This window comes from Gadus morhua, chromosome 1 (assembly GCF_902167405.1).
Source record: "Gadus morhua chromosome 1, gadMor3.0, whole genome shotgun sequence".
NCBI classification, from domain to species: Eukaryota; Metazoa; Chordata; class Actinopteri; order Gadiformes; family Gadidae; genus Gadus; species Gadus morhua.
In genome coordinates this window covers 29,515,486-29,540,485 of record NC_044048.1, presented here as the reverse complement: position 1 = coordinate 29,540,485, position 25,000 = coordinate 29,515,486, and the positions used below count along the sequence as shown (strand labels likewise).

General features: G+C 48.8%; 2 protein-coding genes across 3 annotated transcripts; one reads left to right on the top strand and one right to left on the bottom strand.

Moving 5' to 3' along the window:
- Positions 1-6,325: 6,325 nt before the first annotated feature.
- Positions 6,326-23,257, top strand: pigt (phosphatidylinositol glycan anchor biosynthesis, class T). The gene is made up of 11 exons (XM_030351692.1): positions 6,326-6,736; positions 10,988-11,165; positions 13,021-13,148; positions 13,601-13,701; positions 14,353-14,527; positions 15,397-15,494; positions 17,465-17,621; positions 19,302-19,502; positions 20,973-21,138; positions 22,012-22,095; positions 22,884-23,257. The coding sequence occupies exons 1-11, from the start codon at positions 6,721-6,723 to the stop codon at positions 23,131-23,133; spliced, it is 1,554 nt and encodes a 517-aa protein (XP_030207552.1). The 5' UTR covers positions 6,326-6,720; the 3' UTR covers positions 23,134-23,257.
- LOC115540430 (complement C1q-like protein 4) lies at positions 8,297-9,401 on the bottom strand. 2 transcript variants are annotated; one of them, XM_030351728.1, is made up of 2 exons: positions 9,012-9,400; positions 8,297-8,888 (listed from the first exon to the last, which is right to left on the bottom strand). In XM_030351728.1, exons 1-2 carry the CDS (start codon positions 9,122-9,124, stop codon positions 8,468-8,470), a joined length of 534 nt encoding a protein of 177 aa, XP_030207588.1. In that variant the 5' UTR covers positions 9,125-9,400; the 3' UTR covers positions 8,297-8,467. The 2 variants fall into 2 exon arrangements, with proteins under 2 accessions (XP_030207588.1, XP_030207579.1); XM_030351719.1 differs by having other exon boundaries at positions 8,297-9,401.
- Positions 23,258-25,000: the final 1,743 nt, after the last annotated feature.

The window sequence follows — 25,000 nt, the reverse complement described above, 5'->3', positions numbered from 1 at the left end:
AGAGCGCGCTTCAAGGCAGCCTGCGATTCATCAGCCTGATGTGGAACCCGGGGACCGAGCCGCGGTATTGAGCTGCTTGTAGCAAAGAAAAGAGCATGAAAAAACGAAGAAAAAGCACAGACACCACGTTCACACACACACACCTGAGTCGATGAGTACTTGCGCATTGTCTGTGGGACCGCGCTGAGTGTATTTGACAACAAGGCCTCTCTCTGAGAAGTGCCTGTCCTATTGATGTCGGGGGTTCATTAGTTGGAAGGTTTTGTCAGCTAAGAGGGCTGGAATTGCCATATATTCGTTCTAGTGCCATATATTCCACACACACACACACTTTCCACCTGCTTCTTATCATTTTCGAAATTTTAAGTATACATTTTTTTTCTCATCGAGCACCCTGCAGTTTAGTTCCGTTAAAATACTAAATGAACAGTAATTGTTTGGGATGATGGATGGAGCACTGAGCTCGTGATCGGTGCGGTTCACATTACAAATGTAACTCAAAAGGATTTTCTATTAGACAGGCTGATGCATTCAAACACTCTTGGGGAAATCAATTCTGAGAGCTGATTACAGATCAGCAGTATATACCATGAATGTCAATGATGCGGGGCTTTTCAGTGGTTCAAGTAAAAAAGCTAAATGTGCACTTTTGGATTTCCTAGAGTTAGTCAGCACAGAGGACATTCTTGTGTGATGTGTCTGTTTAACGTTTTAGGGGCGACTATATACAGAAATCGATAGAATGAAGGGCATTGTTGGAAGAAGATTGCTAGTGTTTACAGCTACAGATTGTACTTGAAGATGATTGCTGTATATCCCCTCTTACTATCAGTGGAATTGCCCTTATTTATTATAGAATAAAACAGCAGCCTTTTGGCTTCTCCTGTGCTGTTAGGCTCACAGGAACACACAAACACACACACACACACACACACACACACACACACACACACACACACACACACACACACACACACACACACACACACACACACACACACACACACGCACACACGCGCGCGCGCGCACGCGCGCAGAGAAAGCAACGGTGAATGCGATGCACATTACACAAGAAGGACTGACTCATTTCTGGAATGTGTTGATGGAGGTCTGAATATAGGAGAGAGCCATCACAGGGCCTGCTCCAGGAGTGACTCATCCAAGACACTCAAGGCCACCTTCACGTGCCGTAACAAGGCTCTGTTTCCCCGGTGGTACGGCTGCTACCTGCCCTCCTCTCCCCAGAACCCCCAATCACGCCTCTGATCCTGGGAGGAGCACCCCGCTTCTGCACCTCAGACCGAAGGGGAATAGACGGGTACATATCGCAGTTAAGGGCTTTGAGGTGAAGAGGTCGAGGATGGACGTTTACGTTTAACTACAGATACCGGGTTTGAGTCCCGAGCCCTGAGAGAGGGAGGGTCTTTGGGCGGGACAGTGTGTACTGTATCAGTGGGGAGGGCGTGGTGCTCAGTGTTGATTGGCTGGTGGCAGGAGGAGGAAGCGCCAAGCAGCTTAGCAATTGGTGGAATTTAGCCGAAGGCGTACTCAATGGGTCAGTCAAAGAATATCAACGAGGAACTTTACAGACAAATGATAATACAAACTCATCAAGAGAGGGTATAAAAAAAAAAAAAATTGCAATGAAACTTATGTCAATTTACACAAGTGTGTCTTATGACAAATCTTTAAATAAACGTTCAATAAGCATTTTTTTTAAACAAAGCTCAGCAACGTGATCTGTTAATGAATGCGAGTAAGCCCTAATACTGTATATAGACGTCGGCGTTGCTCCTCATGACTCCAAAATAACAAACTATTTCCGGACGTGACCGCGCCATCAACCACCCTCTCCCATCCCCCTGCATCGGCTCCTCGTCGCCGGGGCCTACGAGTCGAGGATGCTGTCGTCAAGGACCGCAGGAAGCGGCCATAGCGCCCGGCCCTGTCCTCAGCGTCTGCCTCCCTGCCAGGCTTCAAGGTGTCCTCGACGCGCCGTTACCTCTGCCAACACTCGGAGCTGACTGAGTAGGAGGCCGAGTGAAAGTGGCAGTTTATTAGCAACAAGCCCCCCCTAACCCCCCCCCCCTCCCCCTCCCACCCTCCGGACAACCCCCCCCCCCTTCACCATCCCTTCCTGAACAAACTTATGAACCCGTTCCCCTTCCTGCCGCTGCGCGCTGGGTTGTGGGGAGACCCCCGCTACACCACGCTGCAATAAAACAGAATAAAAACTAAAGCAGACGCTCCGCTTCCTCAGGGGGGCGATCGGGTTTAGCTAACGAGGTGAGAACTCTGCTCGCTGGGAGTCGGAGAAGGTGTTCGCTGATCACTCCCTACGTCCGTTTGGGTGGAGGGAGGGGGGGAGGGAGGGGTGGTGCGAGGGGTCGCCCCCCCAACGCCCTGACTGCAGCCTGCTCTGGATGCTAATGCTACAGGCGGCGCGCAGACTCGGACGCTAGAAATCGAGCGAGCCGATAAACACACACTGTCAGCCACTGCAGCTGCACTGTATTAGAGAGAGAGAGAGAGAGAGAGAGAGAGAGAGAGAGAGAGAGAGAGAGAGAGAGAGAGAGAGAGAGAGAGAGAGAGAGAGAGAGAGAGGGGGAGAGAGAGAGAGGGAGAGAGAGAGAGAGAGAGAGAGAGAGAGAGAGAGAGAGAGAGAGAGAGAGAGAGAGAGAGAGAGAGAGAGAGAGAGAGAGAGAGAGAGAGAGAGAGAGAGAGAGAGTGAGGGGGAAAAAGGTCTTAGTAATCCTTTTGGCAAAGACTTGATCCCCCCCCCACTCCTCCCCTCACATACACACACTCAAACACACAAATAAACACACACACCGGTGTTTATTTGTGTGTGTGTGTACGCGCGTGCGTGCTTGTGTATGTATGTGTGTGTGTAAGTGTGTGTGTGTATAGAGGGGGGGGGGGGGGGTCCAACTCAGGAAGTCAGACGTCTGACAGTGTTCTGTGAGTCACAGACAGCTCATCCTCCATGACACTCTCTACACCCCCAGCCATCCACCATGCACCCTATTGGCCCCATAGGGGATGGACGATAGAGGGAAACACACACACACACACACACACACACACACACACACACACACACACACACACACACACACACACACACACACACACACACACACACACACGCCCGCACACACACAAGCTGTGGAGGGTCAGCCTCATAAGGGACCCCCACCACATGGTGTGTGTGTGTGCGTGTGTGTGTGTGTGTGTGAGTGAGGTGGATCAGCTGGAAGAGGCTGATGAGGACCCAGGCCCACCCAGCTCTGAGCTGACCGTGTGGAATGGCAGGTGAGTTTAAAGGCGTTTAAAAGGACAGGAAGAATTCAAAATAAATAAAAACATGGCATTTAAAAAAAAAATTAAAGGGCGAGGTTGTAGTTCGTTTTTCTATTCTCTCTCTCTCTCTCTCTCTCTCTCTCTCTCTCTCTCTCTCTCTCTCTCTCTCTCTCTCTCTCTCTCTCTCTCTCTCTCTCTGAATATTTGCCTTGAACATCCTTCATAGGTGTGATGGTGATGACTTCCATGCGGGGGCGGAGGCAGTGAATGGTGGTGAAAACCCACACACGCGAGTCGACCATCATCGGAAATAAAGGCACAGCGGCATGGCCATGACACACCACCGCCACGGGGACGACGGCAGCCGCTGAATGAACTCCAAACAGACCCGGGAGGTGTGACCGTACACCAGTGTAGGTATTTAGTTTTGTCCGCCTCAAAATCTCCCATTCATCGATCACCACATTTGAATCCACCGTAAAATGCCCTCCATCAGCCTGTGCGTGAACGCGCACGGAGAACAACAAGGTGATAACATGTGTTGGAAGGTGTGCACCTGCGCGGTCCGTGACGTCGCACGGCGCGTCACATGCTCAACCCTGCGCCGCGGCTGCGTTGCTCCACAGAATTGGGCGCCGTTCGAGTACCTATAGCTCGGTCACGTGGCAGACAGAGTCATTGATCTTGGCAGTGGGCTCTGCCTATAGGGGGGGGGGGTGTGAGTCAGTTTCGATGAGTCAATCACAGTGACCGTGGACGACGGGACATATATGGTGATTATAGATAGAACATCTTGGTGACAATAACAATAAGCCAATATAGCGATAGCATCCCCGTGGCCTTTGAATCCCGAACGACAGCGTTGCATGTTTTATGCATGCACACACCACACACACACACACGCGCGCGCATGCTCTCTCGAACACACACACACACACACACACACACACACACACACACACACACACACACACACACACACACACACACACACACACACACACACACACACACACACACACAGAGCAAAGATAGTGTATGTGTCAAACACAGAGCACGCGTATTTGTTTTTTATGAGCAAAACTTCAAACATTTTGAACAAAAAGAACAGCGCTATATTTACAACCTGTAAATCAGGATCTCAAACGTGCGCTCGCAACCATGAGCCACCGGGATACGGCGGTCTGTACAGTGGGGGTACATCCATTCAGTGCATGTTCAAATCAACGGGACATGGCACCGCTCCGTTCCCTGCCCATCACCAGAATGTGTTGAATCCCTACAGGTCAAATAAAGGTTTATCGCTCTAAAAAAGATCGGAAGCGTGCGTTAGTTATCCTTTTTGTTTGGCGGTCCAACCTGCCACTGGCAGGGATTGATACCCAGGCTATTTTAAAACCGCTGCACCGCAAAAAAAAGATGCTGTACCAAAATACCCCCCTCCTCACCGAAGCTGTCCAGACCATCATGATAATAAGATAATTACAACAGAATACGAGGCTCTTACCTGCTGCGTGCACCAGATCGATGGCAGACTCGGTGAGTATGTTCGGGTCACTTTGAGATCTGCCTCGCTGCAGAAGGCAGTTGTCTAGTCCATCCGATGTAGCCATGGGGACAGAGCGCCGGAATCCTGGATCAAATATTAATAAAAAGCCTCCGAGATGCAGGCGAGGTCAGGGTGGTAAAGTATTCAGCCAGAGCGGATGTAATTCGGGTTGACAACAGCCGCTTGCAGAGCGTCTAGCGGGGAGCCATGGTGGTAGAGCACAGATTCCTTGTATGATTCTGTGCGCACGCGCGCGTGTGTGTGTGTGTGTGTGTGTCTGGAGCGTGTGCCCGCGCGCCGATGTGTGGACATGATGGGAGGGGTGATGATGTGCCGCCGAAGATGTCCCTCTGCATCCTCCAATATGGCCATCCGGCGACTGAAACACACACGCACGCATGCACACGCATGCATGCTGCAAACGCCTTTAGGTTTTCGGTGAGCACGTTGTGAAATGAGGCTGAGGTTCAATTAAATGATCATTCGTGTACCGAACTCACACTTATTCCAGTGGTGTCGTGTATTAGAGCGTCGAATGGATAAACGCTGAATCCGGGAAACGGAGGGGCCTGCAGGAGCGAGCAAAGCATTTTGATAGCGATCAGTGCAATAAATTATAGTCTTTAACGACCTGATGGATTAATATGATCGCAATTACGCAACGTGTACCCTCGGTGGCATGTGATTGTGATCCCATGTGGGTAATACATAGACCACCTCCCTGTCCGACATATTCCATTCAGAAAGAATAATTAATTGTACAAAATATCTGTTGACCTATCGTGCAAAGGCAATTAGGCTACAATAGCTAATTCATACAATAGGCCTACTCTAATACAATTACAAAATGCAGACAAATATTAAAACAACATGGGTGATCCACTTAGCACCCTGTCACATACTGTATGCCACATATCAGTCCGAAATGGAGGATTTTTTTTGCTCCAAACAAAGAAATTCGCTTCATTTGAGCGCAGGCTGCTGTGGCTCCCGTAGGTCGCACCCTATTGGTCCGCGGATCCGTGACGCATAAACACGGAAGTGCTCTGCCGTTGGGGAAGATGGCAGCTCGCAGGTGTCTCGGGCTCTGGTTCTTTTTAATAACATTATGCGTCGTTTCTACCGGCGCCGACGTCCTCCACACGACACCAGTCACCGGTACTGAGAGCAGCGCGGCCGGCACAGAGACGGTGGTAGCGAGGGAACTACCCGAAGCCCCTTCGGACCCGGGGGAGCACACTGCGGCCGAGCCTACCCGGGAGGGGGAGCAGAACGACCGGACTAGGGGGGGGGAGCAGACCCTAGGCCAGCCGACCCGGGAGGAGGAGCAGGAGCAGGAGAAGACCAGGGAGGGGGAGCAGACCCCAGCCCAGCCGACCCGGGAGGAGGAGGAAGAGGAAGAGGAGCAGGAGCAGACCAGGGGGGAGGAGGAGTTTACCAGGGAGGAGGAGGAGGAGGAGTTGACCAGGGAGGAGGAGGAGCTGACCACAGAGGAGGAGGAGCTGACCAGGGAGGAGGAGGAGCAGACCAGGGAGGAGGAGGAGCTGACCACGGAGGAGGAGGAGCTGACCACGGAGGAGGAGGAGCTGACCAGGGAGGAGGAGGAGCAGACCAGGGAGGAGGAGGAGGAGCAGCAGACCACTGCCCAGCAGGAGGAGCAGACCAAGCGGTGGGAGGCGACGGAGTTGGAGGAGGAGCATGTCCATGATGCTGCCGTCCCCCCCCTGGCCGGGGACCCCCCGGCCGCGGACCCCCCGTCCCCGCCGCCGTCCAAAGACGACTTCCAGGAGGAGCTGGTGATCCGACCGCTCCACTCCGGAGACATCTACGCCAGCTTCCAGTTCCGCACGGTCTGGGACGCCGACTTCATGGGAGACCAGAAAGGTATCGAGTCCCGATGGGTTTGTGTTGTTCTTTTGTGTTCATTTGAGTCGTTCATTAAAGGGCAACTTCACCCATTTCACATGCTCGACCATTCAAAATATGAGTGGTTTCTAACGATACAAAGCTTTGTATCGTTAGAAACCACTCATATTTTTGACTGGTCGAGCATCATTCCCTTATTTTCTGGAGAGACTGGAGAAATCCGTATCAGTCTCTAACACTTCCTGTTTACAATGACGCAATATGACGATTTTTGCGTACAAGAAAATAGGAAGTGTAAGAGGGGATGATTCCGAAATGGCTCACCATGTCGGGCTGAATAGTGTAGTGAGTGACCCCAAGGCTGGAGGTCTTGTGGAGGCTCCAGAGGAGCGGGACCAAGTCGCGTGGGAGGCCAGTGGGCAGCGGGCAGCGGGGCTCCGGCGGGAGACAATCGCTGGCAACAATCTTTCCTCTCCATGTCACAGTTCATGTACTTCAGGGAGTCAAAGCCAAAGTACCTTTCCCCCAATTCCTTCCTAACCATGGCTAAGATAACCCCAACTACAGTCTCGTTGTGGAAACACTAGAGACGTCGAAGAGCCGACGTGTTATGCGCCATAACACCAACAGCAGAACGGATATCCAAATAACAAAGAAGTGTACAACACTTGCGTTACAGTCTCTCTTTCTCTCTCTCTCTCTCTCTCTCTCTCTCTCTCTCTCTCTCTCTCTCTCTCTCTCTCTCTCTCTCTCCCCTCTCTCTCTCAAACGGCACTCGCACGTTCGTAACTCATTGTCGGGCCAAATTCTTTAGTCGGGCAAGGCAGAGAAAGGGGACGTAGCTTGGCCCCTTATGACGACATATGGGGCCACATTCCAATCAACACGCCTGAGGCGAGCAGGATACCTAGTGCTTGTTTTACACCGAACGCAAGTTGTAGCCACTGGGGGACGATAGGCAGGCTAGGGGAACTCATATTGATGTTAGAAAACCTCATAAAGTGAGATTTGCATGCCATGGGACCTTTAAACTCTTGTTTACCCCAAAATATGACCCCATTTATATGAATCAGGACATTGCCTCACTTCCTTCATCCCTTTAATGATTTTATTTTGAATTTGAATCAACATCATAGCATCTCCTTATATTCCTCTGATGACTGGATAAATTATGAGTTTTCATGTTTTTATTGTCTGTCATTAAGCATCATTAAGCTCTACTTTTTGCCTAAATTTGACCCCTTTTGAAATATTTCTCAATCTGACTTTCTTCAAGGTCATTTAGCCACATTGAGTTCCGTTTTTTTGATGTGTTTACCATATTTAAAAAAAATCAAGAGATGTTGTCCTATATGTTTGATTTTCTTTTTTTTCGTCAAAGTCAAATATTTCTTTGCCTCGTTAAGCTGTTTTAACATTAAGCCTTTTAGGATATCCCGAGTAACCTACTAGGAGTGCTCAGCTTAATATAAATAAATTTTAGAGTGAACAAACACAAGTTACTGCCCAGTCATCTAACGGTTTGTAGCCCCTCTCTCCCCTTCTATTTATCTTCAAAAAAACTCAAACCTCACAGAATTAATGCTAAAGATTTTATTTTATTTGTATCAAAGTTTTTCGTTACTTTTATAAAGAGCCAAAATATATATTTTTGTGAACAAGAAAAAGCTAATCCAGCCAACCCCTCCTTTCAACCACCATCACACTGGAAAATCAACCTCAAAACTCACTAAATGGCCGACGGGCCTTTTACAGAGGGAAGAGCAGGAAGCCACTGAAGGTGTTGAAGCGCATGGCATTGTCAAATAACTCGCGGGAGCCGTAGAGCTCGATGTAGACGTTGTCTCCGGCCTCCAGCTGCAGCACGGCGGCGTTGGAGGCACTGTCGTTATTGTCATCCCCCTCTCCGTCCAAGGAGGTCACCATCGCCATGCCGTTCCTCATCAGTGACATCATCGAGTTGGGCGTTGGACCCAGATTGTTGAACATGGTGTATCTGAAGTAGTACATGCCGGCCACCGGGGCGGTGAAGAAGCCCGTGGCCGGGTTGTAGCCGTTGCCCATGTTGGAGAGGATCACCCCGTACTTGACCGTGGTTTGACCCATGGCGGGGCCGAGTGAGTGGCTCATCGTGGCAGTGAAGGCCACCCGGGGCACAGCGGCCGATGTGCTCTCCTGCAGAGCCTGGAGCTGCTGGGCCTGCTCCTGGAGCTGCTGGGCCTGCTCCTGGATCAGCCTCTGCAGCTCCAAGATCTGTGCGCTATAGACCCCTGAGTCTCTGATGAGTCTGCAGATGTCGGGCTTGCAGACGGCCAGGCTGGCATCGGGGTCCCTGGAGGGGTCCGTATCTTGGCACTGGCCGCTGGAGAAGATGAAGGCCGCCAAGAGGAGGAACGTGCGCTCCATGGTTCTCTTCTGGACTTCTGTTTGGGCTTGAGGTGCTCCTTGGTCTGGCCTTGGTTTAGTTTGTCTTCAGGTGGATCTTGATTTGTTGTTGACTAGGTCTGGTGTGCTCCACCAGCTCTGGGGTTATTTCTGTTCTTCAAGCCCCAATGCAGCTCGTATTTATAGCTGCCCTTTGTTTAAACATGAGAACATGAAGAGAGCTGGTGCACCTGTGAAGATATCCCACACACATTTCTAGTTGCACTTACAGAGATGGCGTGACCTTGGACAACGGGCCAAATAGATTGTGAAACTGAGCAACACCTGTCACGGCCACAGGCTGATAACAACCAAACGTCGGGCGCCCAAGCCAGACCTACTGTAGCCGCTAGCCAGACTGTGCTTCCTATCGTACTTGAATAAATGGTCAACTCAACTGAAGCCTCATCCTTGAAAAGATCAGGGCAGTTTGGTAACCCCGACGTGATTCTCCAAAGACCACCCAGAGGCCCAGGCTGGTGGCCGAGCGCTATCAAACTCTCGGACAGGATGCCACTGATGAGGTGAGCAGAGCCTTTTAGGGTAAATATCGGCATAGTTAGAATCTAGAAGTATTAGGGGGGAGAGTTGGGAGCGGCATAGCCCCAGCCGCGCGCTGAAGCGTTGGGAGAATCAAGGTGACAGGACTTCTTTTGAATGAAAATGATACGTTTTTATACTATATCTATTTTTTGGTGAAACCGCATAAGTCTTGTCTGTTCGGCCGACGTCCAGATGGGGCCGGCGAATCCGGTGCCCGAAACCGCACATCTATCTATCCGGACCAGAGTTGCGTTGAATTTTTTATTTATTATTTTATTTGCATTCTTTTTGTAGCTTTAAATAAAGCCCCTTGATAAATGTAATTAGTAACTGTACATTAAAAAGTATTTCTGCTCAATTTAAAAGGTTGAATCTCCTCGTGACTGAATGTTTGCATACAGCGCGCAGGCTGTATGCGCTCCACTTTTTTCTGTGGAGAACCAGCGCCTTGAATATTTACTACAGCGTTTCTACAGCTCGATGCGGTTACGAAATGACTCCGTCTTTACGGAGATATCCCTGAACCGCATAAAACGAAATTGGTTCGTTTTCACCAACTAATACTCTTCACTAGAAATCTTTTGTGAAATGATTTTCAAGCAGTCTTGCGGTATCAGCTTGGTAGATGGAACAGCGAGGTGTCCGATAGGCGGAGATCTAGATCAGCGGGAGTGGCCAGCGAAGCTGTGCATCGTGGTGCATGGTGGGAGTTGTTGTATTCAATCCACAAGCGCCAAAAATTCACTTTCTGCCTTTTCTCGGTCAAGACGGCACCAAATTAGAATTTTATTTTATTATTCGACTACATATAGGACCCAATTTCAATACATATTCATGCCTCCACCGGTGAAATGCTCCTTTAAGGTACAAACGATCTGTTAAAGACGATGACCAGAGAGCAGCCCTTCACTTGGGGCTGGGCGATTAATCGAATTTTGATCGCGGTTTCGATTTCACCGTCAAACGATCACAAAATGTGAAATGTGTATTATTTTAGATTGGAAAAATTAATTTTTGACCATTTTGTGTATTTTTTTATGGCGAAATTTCAAAGTTCTCAGTTACAAAAAAATTTTTGGGAGAGACATGCTGAATAAATACAAGTTTTCAAACTCAACAAATAATCGTTTGAATAATCGTGATTTCAATATTGACCAAAATAATCGGGATAAGGATTTTTCCCATAATCGAGCAGCCCTGCCTTTACTTGAAGCCCGTGCCGCTCTTCAGATGCGTGTTGACCAGTGAGCGATCAGCCTGTATGATCACGTCTAATCCACTTATTGTTTCCGTGTTTCCCAGTGTCCCACTACCGGCTGTTCCCCAAGTCGCTGGGCCAGGTGATCACCAAGTTCTCGGTGCGAGAGCTGCACATCTCCTTCACCCAGGGCTACTGGAGGACGATGCAGTGGGGTCAGCCCTACCTGCCCTCCCCCCCGGGCGCCGAGCTCTGGGTCTGGTTCCAGGACACGGTCACTGAGTGAGTCGGGAGCATGGGGGGTTTGGGACACACGTGGGAATTGTCGCGTTCTTTGAAGAAAGTAGTCCAATCCGGATCTCTTTTAACTCACTTTATTTGTCAAAGTATTTCGGTAACTGGTAACTATGGTAGTAACTAGTAACTATGGTAACTATAGTTACTAGTTACTACCATAGTAACTATGGTAACTATGACGCAAAAGGAGGGGAACTGTATTGAGCAGGCGTGCGAGCGACAACCAACTGGCCGATATCTCTAAACCGCAAGTCTGGACTACCGGATGTTCCTGCCCTTGTTTGCTTCCGGACCTGGTTAAATACCTAGTAGGCGTGGCCTATGTGACGCATTAGCCTCGGCTTCCCCACCTGTCTAAAGGTGCTGCCTTCTGTGGATGGAGTAGTTATTGCAGCCTTCAGTTAGGTCCTGCTTCCCTTGTGGCTATGTATAGTATTTACGGCTTACATGTTCGGTCCTGCTTCCTAGAGGCTATGTGGGGGCATCTTATGCGCTTAAAATACGTAACAGATTCAGCAAAATATAGGAATCAACTTGCAAATTGTGAACATCTTTGTTTATCCGATTCTTATGTTTCTTTTGTGATATCAGTGTGGTCGCGTTATATCACTTATGACCATATCACCCGGTCCAGCCTACCAGCTTTATATACTGTGGAGAGCAGCACGGGAATGACCAGGCGAGGGCCCAGGTTACAGCAGGTCCCATCTCTCGTGCCCCAAACACTGCACAAGTCTGGCCTTTATTTATACGCGCGCGCGTGCGCGCGCGCACACACACACACACACACACACACACACACACACACACACACACACACACACACACACACTAGGGCCCGACCGATTTATCGGCCTGCCGATTTAATCGGGCGATTATAGCCTTTTTGAAAATAATCGGCAACCGATTATTATTATTATTATTATTTTTATTTTTTTAATGTTATTGCGCTTAGTATCCTGCAGATTGCGCTCCTACTCGCCTTGCTAACTAACAACTTTAGCTGGAGTAAAAAAGAGGAGATTGAATTTTACCGTACAACATGAAAGCACGCTCGCTCAGGCAGCTGCGCGCTCACCTCACCAATGTACACAAGACGCGTTGTTTGAGCATGTTGTGCCTGTTTTTCTTTAGGTCCCAGGCCATGTTAATTTGTTATACTGTAGACTCTAACGGTGAGACCATACTGCTCAGCACGCACGTGTTAGTCACTGCTCACGAGCGCAGCACATTGGGAGTTAGTTATTTATTTTACATTTTACATTACACTCATTTTTGACTGTAAATGTATTCTAAAACACTCAAAGGTTCTGCATTCAATTCACATAAAATGCAGAACCCCACATCGTCAAAAGTGTTTAAAGTATATTTAAGGTATCAAAAAATACGTTTTATATGCTTTTTTTTAATTTATTTTTTAATCGGCCGATTAAATCGTAATCGTAATTTTTCTCTGAAAATAATCGGCATCGGCATCGGCACTCAAAAATCAATATCGGTCGGGCCCTAACACACACACACACACACACACTGTAGATGTTTGCCAACTCCTCCGCCACCGAGGTGGAGATTATTATATCCTGCTTAATGTCACTGCCACGAGCGACAGTCAGAACCCTCCCAGGATCCTTTGCAGCACACTGAACACGGTGACCACGCCCACGGTCGCCACAATATGTACCCTACCTATAGAGAGCGGATAGCGTTAGGAGAACTGAGTAGAACCGAACCAGAGAGCGAATGAAAGAAGACGCTGTGATCCCCCGGCATCAGCCAGTCGGGTAGCAAACGCTCGTCAGCGTACGCTTTACTCATCGGTCTGTGCCTCGTTTCCCCCCAGCGTGGACGGAACGTGGAAGGAGCTGACCAACGTGCTGTCGGGGATCTTCTGCGCCTCGCTGAACTTCATCGACTCCACCAACACCGTGCAGCCCAGCGCCTCCTTCAAACCTCTGGGCATCGGCAACGGTACGCGCCCGTTACCACGGCGCCCACACAAACATACAATCAGAGACGTTCCCATACCTATACCGGTATTCTTGTAGTTAAGCGTGAGCATCCATGTTTTTCCGACTAGGTAGGTCGAACGCACGTAGGTCGGACAGCGTTTCCCGTTCCGACTTTGCATCTCCGGCCGTTAACGTACGCAGCAGAACACCGTAGTGTTTGTGAAGTTCTCTGCCTGTGTAGTAAATGAGCAAGTCACCTGATGGTATCGGAATCGGTGCGTAGACTTGTGTACTCGCCGATACACAACACGGCATTTTTTATCGGAGGGATTTCCGATAATCGGTATCAGATCAACTCTAAATACAATATCTGATAAAGTACAGTGAGACGTTCAGTGATGCATTGTGTTGTACGGCTGTAATGCGATCGTCATGGTGATTGTTTATTGGTTTGTGTATTCGTCTCACCAGTGACGGACCACAGCTTCCTCCGCTACGCGACGCTCCCACGGGAGATCGTCTGCACCGAGAACCTGACTCCCTGGAAGAAGCTGCTGCCGTGTGGCTCCAAGGTGTGTGTGTGTGTGTGTGTGTGTGTGTGTGTGTGTGTGTGTGTGTGTGTGTGTGTGTGTGTGTGTGTGTGTGTGTGTGTGTGTGTGTGTGTGTGTGTGTGTGTGTGTGTGTGTGACTGACTGTTTTTGTGCTCACTGCTTACGTGCGTAAATGAGTCATTTAAAACAAAGCAAAGCGAGTGTTTGCTCAGACTGCGTAGGAGATGACTAATTGCACACGACGTTGTAAGACTGTGTGGGAGAAGTATAATTGATTTGATGAAACAAAATGATTTTATGAATTACTGGCCCTAACGATCTCCATGAGCACCGAACCTCAATCACTGAAGTAGTCTTTATTCCGGTGCTGTCCATGAGATTAAATATTGGGTCAAGTGTTTGGCTACTGCAATATGCACCTAAAAACACTACTTAGCACTGTGTATCGTCCTATCCTAGCTATCCGTGTTGTGTACGGGGAATGGGTTAACCTGGCGGTTGTTAGTGGTTCTATGAACATCCTCACGTACCGACAGAGATATATTGTTGTTTCTCTTTCTTCTGACAAATGTACTTATTGTAAGTTGCTTTGGATAAAAGCGTCTTCTAAATGACCTTAATGTATATGTAATTGTGTGTGTGTGTGTGTGCGTGTGTGTGTGTGTGTGTCAGGCCGGTCTGTCGGTCCTGCTGAAGTCGGAGAAGCTCTTTCACAGCACCTTCCACTCCCAGGCCGTGCACGTGAGGCCGGTCTGCCAGGACCCCCAGTGCCGGACCACCTCCATGGAGCTGAGGCAGACCCTCAACGTGGTGTTCGACCTCCACACCTCCGGCCAGGGCAAGCGAGGTGCGCCGGAAACCCGCCGTGTACTGCGCTGTGCTCGAGTGCTTCCTCACAAAGCCTCCTGATTGGGCGACCTGAACCTGTACAGACCAACCATTGGGCACCATGGGGCACGATGGTTCTGAAACAGAAGGGCTGGGCTACATGTTTTTTTTTAAAGGGGTTATATCGTGGCGTTAAGCCATGATATATTTTGGTGTCACTAAAACACAGGAAACGGCAGATTTCCGAATGGCTTGTAATGGTTCATCACACCCACACCTGGTGGCGTTCTATCACCACTATTAACTGCAGTGTACTGCTACCATAAACTTTTTCAGATAGCGCAATCAGGGCTGGAATAACGCTAGTTTAAGCACCACTCGTCCGTCAGACGAGCGCATTAATTAGCTTTAACTGCGTTTCAAGTGAGTTTATTAAGGAGACATTTGATCTGATTAATAGAAATCGTTGTTGATAATCAGTCCACCTTCAAAAATTCCTTACAGACAGAGCCTGAGCCTGGACCACTTTTGAATATCAATCCTTAAGCATTATTTCTGGTTTACTGGACGACCTTCATGTTGTTGTGATAACATATCCTCTAGTCTTTAACAGAAAAGGTGTGCTGCAGAAAAAAAAAAATGGTGCCGTGTGTCCTTTCATCATTGAAGTATTGCATTTGAAAAGGTTGATGGAAGCGATAAAATAAAAAAGTAAACTGCCGCAATTGCTCCCAATACCTTTTACGCTTTAGTGTATTTGCTCCAAACCTTTGGGGCCGGATGACGGCTGCCAAACCTCCAGTGTTTTCCAGTGTATTCCATCTCATGGGTTATACCTCCAGGGTTTTCATCACACGTGTGTTGTCTGTTTCCTGGCTCTCCCTTCAGAGTGGTCGCTGTTCAAGATGTTTTCCCGGACCCTGACGGAGGCGTGTCCGCTGGCCTCCTCCAGCAAGGTGTACGTCGACGTCACGGACAACCCGCAGGTGAGGCCCGCCTCCGGAGCGCAGGGCCTGGCACCCTCTATGGCAGCCACCTCGTTCTGCTGCACCTCACTGCACCTCACTCTGCCACCTCACTCTGCACCTCACTCTGCCACCTCACTCTGCCACCTCACTCTGCCACCTCACTCTGCCACCTCACTCTGACACCTCACTCTGTCACCTCACTCTGCACCTCACTCTGCCCCCTTACTCTGTCACCTCACTCTGACACCTCACTCTGACACCTCACTCTGACACCTCACTCTGACACCTCACTCTGCCACCTCACTCTGCCACCTCACTCTGCCACCTCACTCTGCCACCTCACTCTGCCACCTCACTCTGCCACCTCACTCTGCCACCTCACTCTGCCACCTCACTCTGCACCTCACTCTGCGGCCAGCTACCTCACTCCAGCTGTTATATCAACCCACTGAGGCGTGAATGCCTTCATGTAAACGGAATTCATTTATACTGCGCTTTTCTAACCAGTGACCGCTCAAAGCGTTTTACAATCTCGCCTGACATTCACACATTCACGCACACACATTCACACACCGACGGCGGAGTCAGCCACGCAGGGCGACAGCCAGCCCGTCGGGAGCAGTGAGGGTGAGGCGTCTCGCTCAGGGACACCCAGACACTCAGCTAGGAGGAGCCGGGGATCGAACCAGCAACCTTCTGGTTACGAGTCAACCCGCTCTACCTCCCGAGCCACACGCAGCTCTGTCCGCCGGGCTATGAAGGGCTCGCAGCAGTGGGAGTATTTCCGGGCCATTTCCTTTCCTCCCTTTGAGGCCTTTTTGGGGGAGAACTAAAAAACAAATCATTTTGAGTGGATCATGCGTGAAATTAGGTTGACTTGTTGTAAGTGTTTTGGTTCGTTGCGTTAAATTGATCGTGTGGTTGCTGACAGGCCTTTTAATTCGGGCCTCTGTCATTTCCTCGTTTGGGAATAAATAGGCTGCGGCCGAGAGCTAGCTGCGCTACATTATGGAGCTAGCTGCGCTACATTATGGAGCTAGCTGCGCTACATCATGGAGCTAGCTGCGCTACATTATGGAGCTAGCTGCGCTACATTATGGAGCTAACTGCGCTACATTATGGAGCTAGCTGCGCTACATTATGGAGCTAGCTGCTCTACATCATGGAGCTATCTGCGCTACATCATGGAGCTAGCTGCGCTACATCATGGAGCTAGCTGCGCTACATTATGGAGCTAGCTGCGCTACATTATGGAGCTAACTGCGCTACATTATGGAGCTAGCTGCGCTACATTATGGAGCTAGCTGCGCTACATTTTGGAGCTAGCTGCGCTACATTACGGAGCTAGCTGTGCTACATTATGGAGATAGTGGCTGAACAAAAGCACTGGACAGCCGCAGCGAATGAATCGGAGGAACGCTTGCATCCATCTCGGCCTGCCGCTCGCTTAGAGCACGGCACAGAGTCTAACCGGTCCACTGTCGGCTCCGGGGGGGGGGGGGGAGATGCTTTATGGAGTTTGAAGTTTCAGTCGCTCATCTTCTTGTGAGACGGATGCCTCCACGTTTTGTCGTTGGTGAAGACGCCGACTCTGCCAACAAGTTATTTGACTCTCTTTTGTAACAAGTGCAAAGCTCAAGTTAAATATTATTTATTAAGCACGTCAAGACCAAGGGGATGTTGTGCGTGCTTCACCCAAATCCTAAATGGATAAAACGTATAGATATAACATGGCTCTAAAGCCTGAGGAATATGAACCTTAGGCCTGAGGGATATGGCTCTGAAGCCAGCATCGTTGACGCGGACCACGACATTGTTTCTAAATCGGTTTCCTTAACCGTGTGTGTGTGTGTGTGTGTGTGTGTGTGTGTGTGTGTGTGTGTGTGTGTGTGTGTGTGTGTGTGTGTGTGTGTGTGTGTGTGTGTGTGTGTGTGTGTGTGTGTGTGTGTGTGTGTGTGTGTGTGTGTGTGCGTGCGCCCCTCCGTCAGGGGGAGCAGTTTGAGCTGAGCCCGGCCACGCCCCTACTGACCCAGGCCGTGGTTCTGGGAGACCGGAGGACCTACTCCGTCTACGACCTCACCCAGCAGGCCTCCTTCGGGTCCTCACGCTCCCTCAACATGCTGCTGCGCTGGAAGGCCGCCGATGGTGAGGGGGGGGGGCATGGGGGGGGGTGATCAACAAACAAGATGCGCATACAAAGAAGACGTATTTCATAGAGCTGTCAGTTAAACGCGTTATTAACGGCGTTAACGCAAACCAATTTTAACGGCGTTAAAAAAAATATCGCGCGATTAACGCCATTGTTTTATTTAAAAAAAAAAAAAAGATTTTTTTTTTTTTTTTCTTTGGCTCAAAACATAGAAGCAGTAGCCTGACTGCTATGTTCAAATGACATTTGTTCAAAGCAGTCGTTTAATTGCACTATAGGCTCTTTTTTTGTATCGTCCTGTTTTGATCAGTATATATGCCAATGTTGTTATCAATAAAAAATCATTTGCACAAGGCAAGCCGATGCACTTCACCATGTTGATAAGAGAATTAAAATGAGAAGAATTATGGGACAAAAAAATCAAGGGATATTTAGCATAGAAAGTATTTAGTATTTCATCAATAAATAGTTAGTGATCATGTACGAGAAAAAATCGTTTCTTAAAAGTTAAAAACACCCTGCGGGTAGGGGTGGAGGTGTTGGTAGGGAGAATGGATCGTTAGTTGGTGGAAGGTGAATAGGTGGAAGTCTGAAGCGATGGGTTGGGTTGGGCGGGATGGGGGGGCTTACTGTTTATTTAGGAAGGGTTAGAAAGGGTTTTTTGCTGCAGTCCTTGGTTTGGACTTGATGGGTGGGTACACTACAAAGGTTTGGGCTCACCCGGACAATTTCAGGTTTTCCAGGAAACCTTAAAGGAAAGCTGAAAAACTTTATTCAACAGTTTCTGTGCTAACATAATTGCACAAGGGTTTCCTCATCATCAAAAACCTTTTAACACGATTAGCTTAACAATGTACCATTAGAACACAGGAGTGATGGCTGCTGGAAATGGGCCTCTGCACACCTGCGTAGATATTCTGTTAAAGATCTGCCTGGAATCAGCTGGAATAGTAATTTACTACATTAACAATGTCTAGACTGTATTTATGATTAAATTAATGTTATTTTATGGAAAAAACTGTTCTTCTTTAAAAAATAAGGACATTTCTAAGTGACCCCAAACTTTTGGATGATAGTGTATGTCGAAATAATCTAATAAACTCCAGAATAGCCACAACAATGTTGTTCCCCCTGTGGTACGCAAGGGTACTGCAGGGGTCCATGTATTTGTTTCGTGAAATATACATATTTTCATAGATAAGAATGACAAATAATGAATAATTAACTCCTCATTACAAATTAATATCTTAAACATATAAAGTAAATATAGTATTTTGGCTTGTTAATATTTAAAAAAAATATAGTGTCACTTTGTGCTTTCCATCGTATGTGTTCCATTGTAATGATTTCCAGAGATGTTTTGTGTTCGTTTGCTTAATAATCCCACGTGGAGGGTCGGCAGTACTGCTGACCTTTCCGTCGCCTGTTTCTCTGTGGCCGTGGTGAAATGATACTCGTGTATGAAGGGGCACCCTCTGCTCAGCCATGTGTACTTATCCTTTGTATACTGTCGGCATTTGAGACGGTCTGGATGAGCGTTCAGGGGTCCACCTCCAGTCAGACAGAACCACTCGGAGCAGCTCAGCGTTTCACCGTCGGTCGCTGAAGAGCAGCCGTTAGAACACACTGCAGCCCTCTGAACTGCCCCTTTCTCCCCCCCCCCCCCCCCCCCCCAGGCGAGATGCTGCGGCCGCTGCTCCACAGCGAGCGCTACGTGGCGGGCTATGGCCTGCAGGCGGGCGAGATCCACACGCTGATATACAACCACCACCCGTACCGCGCCTTCCCCGTGCTGCTGCTGTCCGCCGTGCCCTGGTACCTGCGGCTCTACATCCACACGCTGACCGTCAGCAGCAAGGGCAAGGACAACCGGCCCAGTGAGTGACACCGTTCCCACCCCGCCGCAGGACGGGCGCTGAACGCTCCCTGGCACCTTCACACACGGCCCTTACAGGGACGCCGCGCATCCTTAAAAAGTCTTAAAAAGTCTTAAATTCATGTTTCTAAATTTAAGGCCTTAAAAAGTCTTAAAAAGTCTTAAATTCATGTTTCTAAATTTAAGGCCTTAAAAAGTCTTAAAAAGTCTTAAATTCATGTTTCTAAATTTAAGGCCTTAAAAAGTCTTAAATTCGTTACAAATGTCATATGGTGGTCTTAAATACAGTAACTCAAGGACTTAAATTCGTCGGAGCAGGACTATTTTTATTTTTATTTTCCTCGTGGGACTTTTCAGGACGGACATGTAGAGAGGCTTCTTTCTTGCTAGCTGCATGTATAAACGGTTATCTGCGTGCTTGCTAGCTAGTCTACGAAATTGGGTAGGTGCAAATTCAAGGACAGTTGGCTGGAAGACGTCCATTTCCGAAGTTGGCTCACGTCTGTTGCCAACCCCCACCATTGCGTGTTTTAGGTCTTAAATTTCATTCAAGGTGGTATTAAAAAGGTCTTAAAAAGTCTTAAATTCGACTTGCTGAAACCTGCAGATACCCTAACAGAGAGAGTGTCGCACTGTGTGCACACAGTCCGACACTATGTGCACCGTGCTGCATACAGTGCATACAGTGTCGGACTGGAGAATGTATGCAAATGTGTGTGTGTGGGGATGTTGGAGGGTAGAGGGGGGTTGTCTGTGTATAGCGGGGCATTGTATTGTTTTTTATTGTTTTATATTCTATATTTACCTGTTTTTATCATTTATAATTGTGTGTGCCACATTTTGTGTGTGTGCCGCAGCTGCCAAGGTGTAACACCCTTGACCCACCAAATGCTTTTCCTAATGCAATGTCCCTGTTTGGCCACAAGGGGGCGCTGAGCTGTGTTTACCGATCCCACTCCGCTTCCTCGCGATCTGCTGCTGAAGCAGAAAGGCTTCACCTACAACAAGCTAGTCTCCGTAGAACGCTTTGACTTTAAGGCCGGTTTATAGTCCTCCGTATGCGTATTTACGAATCCTACTATTGCCACGCCAAGACCCGCCCTACTCTGTCTGTGATTGGCCGGGTTGCATGCAACTCAACTGTACGCTTTAGAACTCTATGGTACCCTCGCTGTGAGCACTCAAGAGCGACACAAAATAACCCTAACCCTAACCGTAGCAGCTAATATCAAGCCAGTAAAAGCGCGATATTCTAATCCATATACAGTAGAATCAAAGATAGGGGTGACGTGTGACAGACCATTCAGAAATAGAGGCCGGTGTGTCTTTTCGGTGTATGGGCGTGGCCGTAGTAGGATTCATAATCCCGCCCTCTGTTTATAGTCGTTTATAGTCCTTCTGTCGTTTCATGACACGAGGCTCCTTAGTCATCGATCACTTCCTGCCCCCCCCCCCCCCCCCCCCCCCCCAGGCTACATCCACTACCAGCCGTCCAAGGACCGGGAGCGGCCCCACCTGCTGGAGATGCTGCTGCAGCTGCCGCCCAACTCCGTCACCGAGGTCACGGTGGAGTTCGAGAGGGCGCTGCTTAAGTGGACCGAGTACACCCCAGACCCCAACCACGGCTTCTACGTCGGGTACGTCTTGTCCAGCGCCGATAGAGAACCCCCCCCCCCCCGTAGACAAAGTACAATTACAATTACGATTAGGGCATTTAGCAGACGCTTTTATCCAAAGCGACATCGGTTAATACACACATTGACACACCGACGGTGAGTCGACCACGCAAGGTCGACCACGCAAGGTCGACTCAGCCAGCTCGTCAGGAGCAGTTAGGGTTAAGTGTCTTGCTCAGGGAAACATCAACACTCAGCTAGGAGGAGCTAGGGATCGAACTAGCAACCTTTCAGTTACAAGACAACCGCTCTACCTCCTGAGCTAAGCCGACCAAGTAAAAGTCTTCTTCAGCGTGGCTGTTGGGCCGATTTGGTTCAGCGGGTTGAAGGAGGTAGGTTTGGTTCAGCGGGTTGAAGGAGGTAGGTTTGGTTCAGCGGGTTGAAGGAGGTAGGTTTGGTTCAGCGGGTTGAAGGAGGTAGGTTTGGTTCAGCGGGTTGAAGGAGGTAGGTTTGGTTCAGCGGGTTAAAGGAGGTAGGTTTGGTTCAGAGCGGTGCGGCAGTGAAACGGTTACAACGTAGTCAAAACAAGAAAACAAACGCCAAATAAACCAACAATGTCATGTTGGAATCATAGCTAACACACACTCCCTTCGTTTAAACAGGCCTTCAAAACCCACCTTATTTAAAATCGTTTTCACCTCCCCTCCCCTTCTCTCCTCCTTTTATACATTTTTACTTATATACGTTCTTCCAATTATTTCGTTTTGTGTTCGTTGACTCTGTAAGGCGTCTTTGAGTCTGTAGAAAAGGGCTATTTCAGTCAAATGTGTTATTAATATTATTATTATTATTATCCACATCGTCATGACGATGATCCCCGCGTTGTGGTTCCAGGTCGTCGGTCATCAGCGCCCTGGTGCCAAGCGTGGTCGCCATGGACACCAACAGCACCCTGGACCGCCCGCTCTTCAGCAGCTTGTGAGCACCCGCCTGTTGCCACGACAACGACACACACACACACCCCGGCGCCGCCCCGCCGTGATCCTTCCCCCGCCCGTTCTACACCTGACCTCTGAAGAATAAGTCCCGCCTCCGAGGCTCAAGTTCTGAACTGCGCACCTTCTCCCTCTAGCTCCGACTGGGTTCTTGGACTGTCGGTGCCGTTAAAGTAGCATTAATTATCGTTTACTAATCCAACGACAATCCAAAAACCCAGTCGAAGCTAGATGGAGAAAGTGTGTAGTTGAAAACGTGAGCAGCTTTTTTTATGTACGATCATTAAAAAAAAAACAACGTTTTTTCCCGTAGACATTTGAGGGAGCACCGGGAGCCTTCGGAGGCGGGACTTATTCTTCAGAGGCCTATAGAACGCGATATGCAAATCACAAAGGCTGCGATTGGGATTGGTCACTGTTACTGACTGGAGATTAGCAATATTCGTATTCATGTTTCTTTTGCAATTCAATCTTTAAATAAAGATGCATCAATTCATGCATCAATTCATCTCAACACATAGACCTGGCCTAATGGAAAGAGCAGTTTATATGTTGACTGCTTACAATGTTGTATTGGTCAGACTATAGAATGATTTATTGCATAATTAATAATACAGAACATAAGGAACTTTAAAAAAGAAAAAAATCGCATATTAAATCGCAATCGCAATGCTGGTCGAAGCAATCGCCATCCGATCATTTCCCCTAAATCGTTCATCCCGGTCCGTAGCCGAGCGTAACGCCGCCCCCTTGTGGTCTCTGCCGGTACAGCTTCCCCTGCAAGGAGGAGGCCAGCTACTTCATGCGTGTCTACACGGAGCCGCTGCTGGTCAACCTGCCCACGCCCGACTTCAGCATGCCCTACAACGTCATCTGCCTCACCTGCACCGTGGTCGCCGTGGGTTACGGCTCCCTGTACAACCTGCTGACGCGCACCTTCCAGGTGGACGAGCCCAGCCCCGGGCTCGCCAAGCGCATCGCCAACGTCATCCGCCGGTTCAGAGGGGTGCCGCTGCTATGATGACAGTGGCAGGAAGTGACGTCACGGCTAGCGGCGGCGGCGGCGGCGGAGGCGGGACGGTGGAGCTCGCCCGCTCGAGCCGAACAACGTGACAAAAGTCTGTTGTTCAGGGAGGAAGGGGGGGGGGGGGCGACCGACGGGAAAGTCTGTTGTTCGGGGGGGGGGGGGGGGGGTGGGACCGACAGGAAAGTCTGTTGTTCGGGGGGGGGGGGGGGGGGGGGGCGACAGGGAAGTCGGGGGGGCGGCGACCAACGGGTAAGTCTGTTGTTTGGGGGGGGGGCCGACAGGAAAGTCTGTTGTTCGGGGGGGGGGGGGGGGGGGGGGGGGGTCAAGCACTGATATGGTTGTGTTGTTTACGCTGTCGAAGGGCCGTTGTCCTGCGTTTGTTTGTTTTTGAACGAGGGACAGCTGGGTTTATTTTTATGATTCGGATTCTTTTGCTGCTCATGGATCGTTTCATTTGTGTTGTAACGGACGAACGGGGGCTGGCTCGGGTTCCTAGAGGAAGAAGAAGAAGCAGCGTTCTCCGTCGCTCTGCTGCAGTGACGGCTCTGGCTGTTTTTGTTTTAGCCTTGTTGGGTTTCCTCCTCGTGTGCGACTCGTCTGTTTTCTACCCGGTGATGTCACTCCTGCTATGGGCCAATCAGAGGGCTGTTCTGCTCCTGAGGGCTGGGAGTCCTTGTGATTAAGGCTCAATCCCATTTATACCCCTTACCCCTTCCCCTTACCCCTTCAAAACAAGGAGGAGGGGTAAGGGGTAGAACTGGGATTGGGCCTAAAACGTGTGGTTGGTGAAAATGTACAAACTGTAAAAAAAAACCTGGCATTTATTGTAGCTTTTATACACCTATTGAAAATAACTCGATAGATTTTAATTAAATCTGAATTTGAATGAGTGGAGCATGTTTGCCATTTTAGGATCACTTACACTACGGGAACTTTAAATTTACATTAACGTGCATGAATTAGCGCATGTGTTCCTCCATCTCCAAAAGCTTTTTTTCTTTTTGGGTCAATTTTGCAAGACTGCAACATGCTTACTAGATCATATTTATTCTGACCTGATTCCATAGGGAGAACGGGTGGTTATATTTATTTGTTCAGAATCAAATGTTACGGGAACAAATCTAACGGGTGAGTATTCTCCATTAATCTTCTCCGCTTACGACTTTATTACGATGTTTTGGGGTCAATGAGAATGAATTCTTTTGAATAATTATGAAAATAAAGGTTTATTTAAAAACATTCTTGTCAAAGTGTATATAATGCTTGACACGCACAAACACGCGCACACACACACTGCTCTGTTATAGGTCTACTTTTTGGTGTGTGTGTGCAAACAACGCCCTCACTTTTCAGCTCGGAAGAGACACGTGACCGCCCCTTTATGTATGTGTTCGTTCACATTGTCGTTTGTGTGTAACATGATTGAGCCTAGGTTGTCAGTGAACCACCTTCTCAACTTATGACGCCCTGAGACAGATTTAATTGGACTACAGCTATTAATGCACTCAAGGCAATAAGAATTAGGAAGTAGAACAAGAAAGTGTGAATGGCATGGATCGGAATCCATCATGTTGTGGCTTGTGTGTTTTTTGTTTTTTTACTCCCAAGGCCCAACAGGAACACAGCTGACAGAGAAAAACAGGGTAGTACTTTAATTAGTCCCGGGAGAAAAGACAAACAAAGTCTTCCAAAGTTTGCCTTGACTAACGACTTGAGTAAATACACATTTTGCAGCATTTCAGGGTTTTTGGCTAATGTGCATCTGCATTCTCTAATATTGGGCCAATGACCCTGTGTTGCAATTTGACTACGTTCCTTTGATTTCATCTTCTTCTTCAGAATTTCTCATCGTTAGGGCAGT

What these genes read in the sequence shown, in the direction of transcription:
- pigt (XM_030351692.1), top strand. An exon ending in TTCCAGGACACGGTCACTGA is followed by an intron (nt 11,166 to 13,020) that starts GTGAGTCGGGAG and finishes GTTTCCCCCCAG; the next exon opens with CGTGGACGGAACGTGGAAGG. An exon ending in ACGTCACGGACAACCCGCAG is followed by an intron (nt 15,495 to 17,464) that starts GTGAGGCCCGCC and finishes CCCCTCCGTCAG; the next exon opens with GGGGAGCAGTTTGAGCTGAG.
- LOC115540430 (XM_030351719.1), bottom strand. Translation starts at nt 9,124, where the DNA reads ATGGAGCGCACGTTCCTCCTCTTGGCGGCCTTCATCTTCTCCAGCGGC.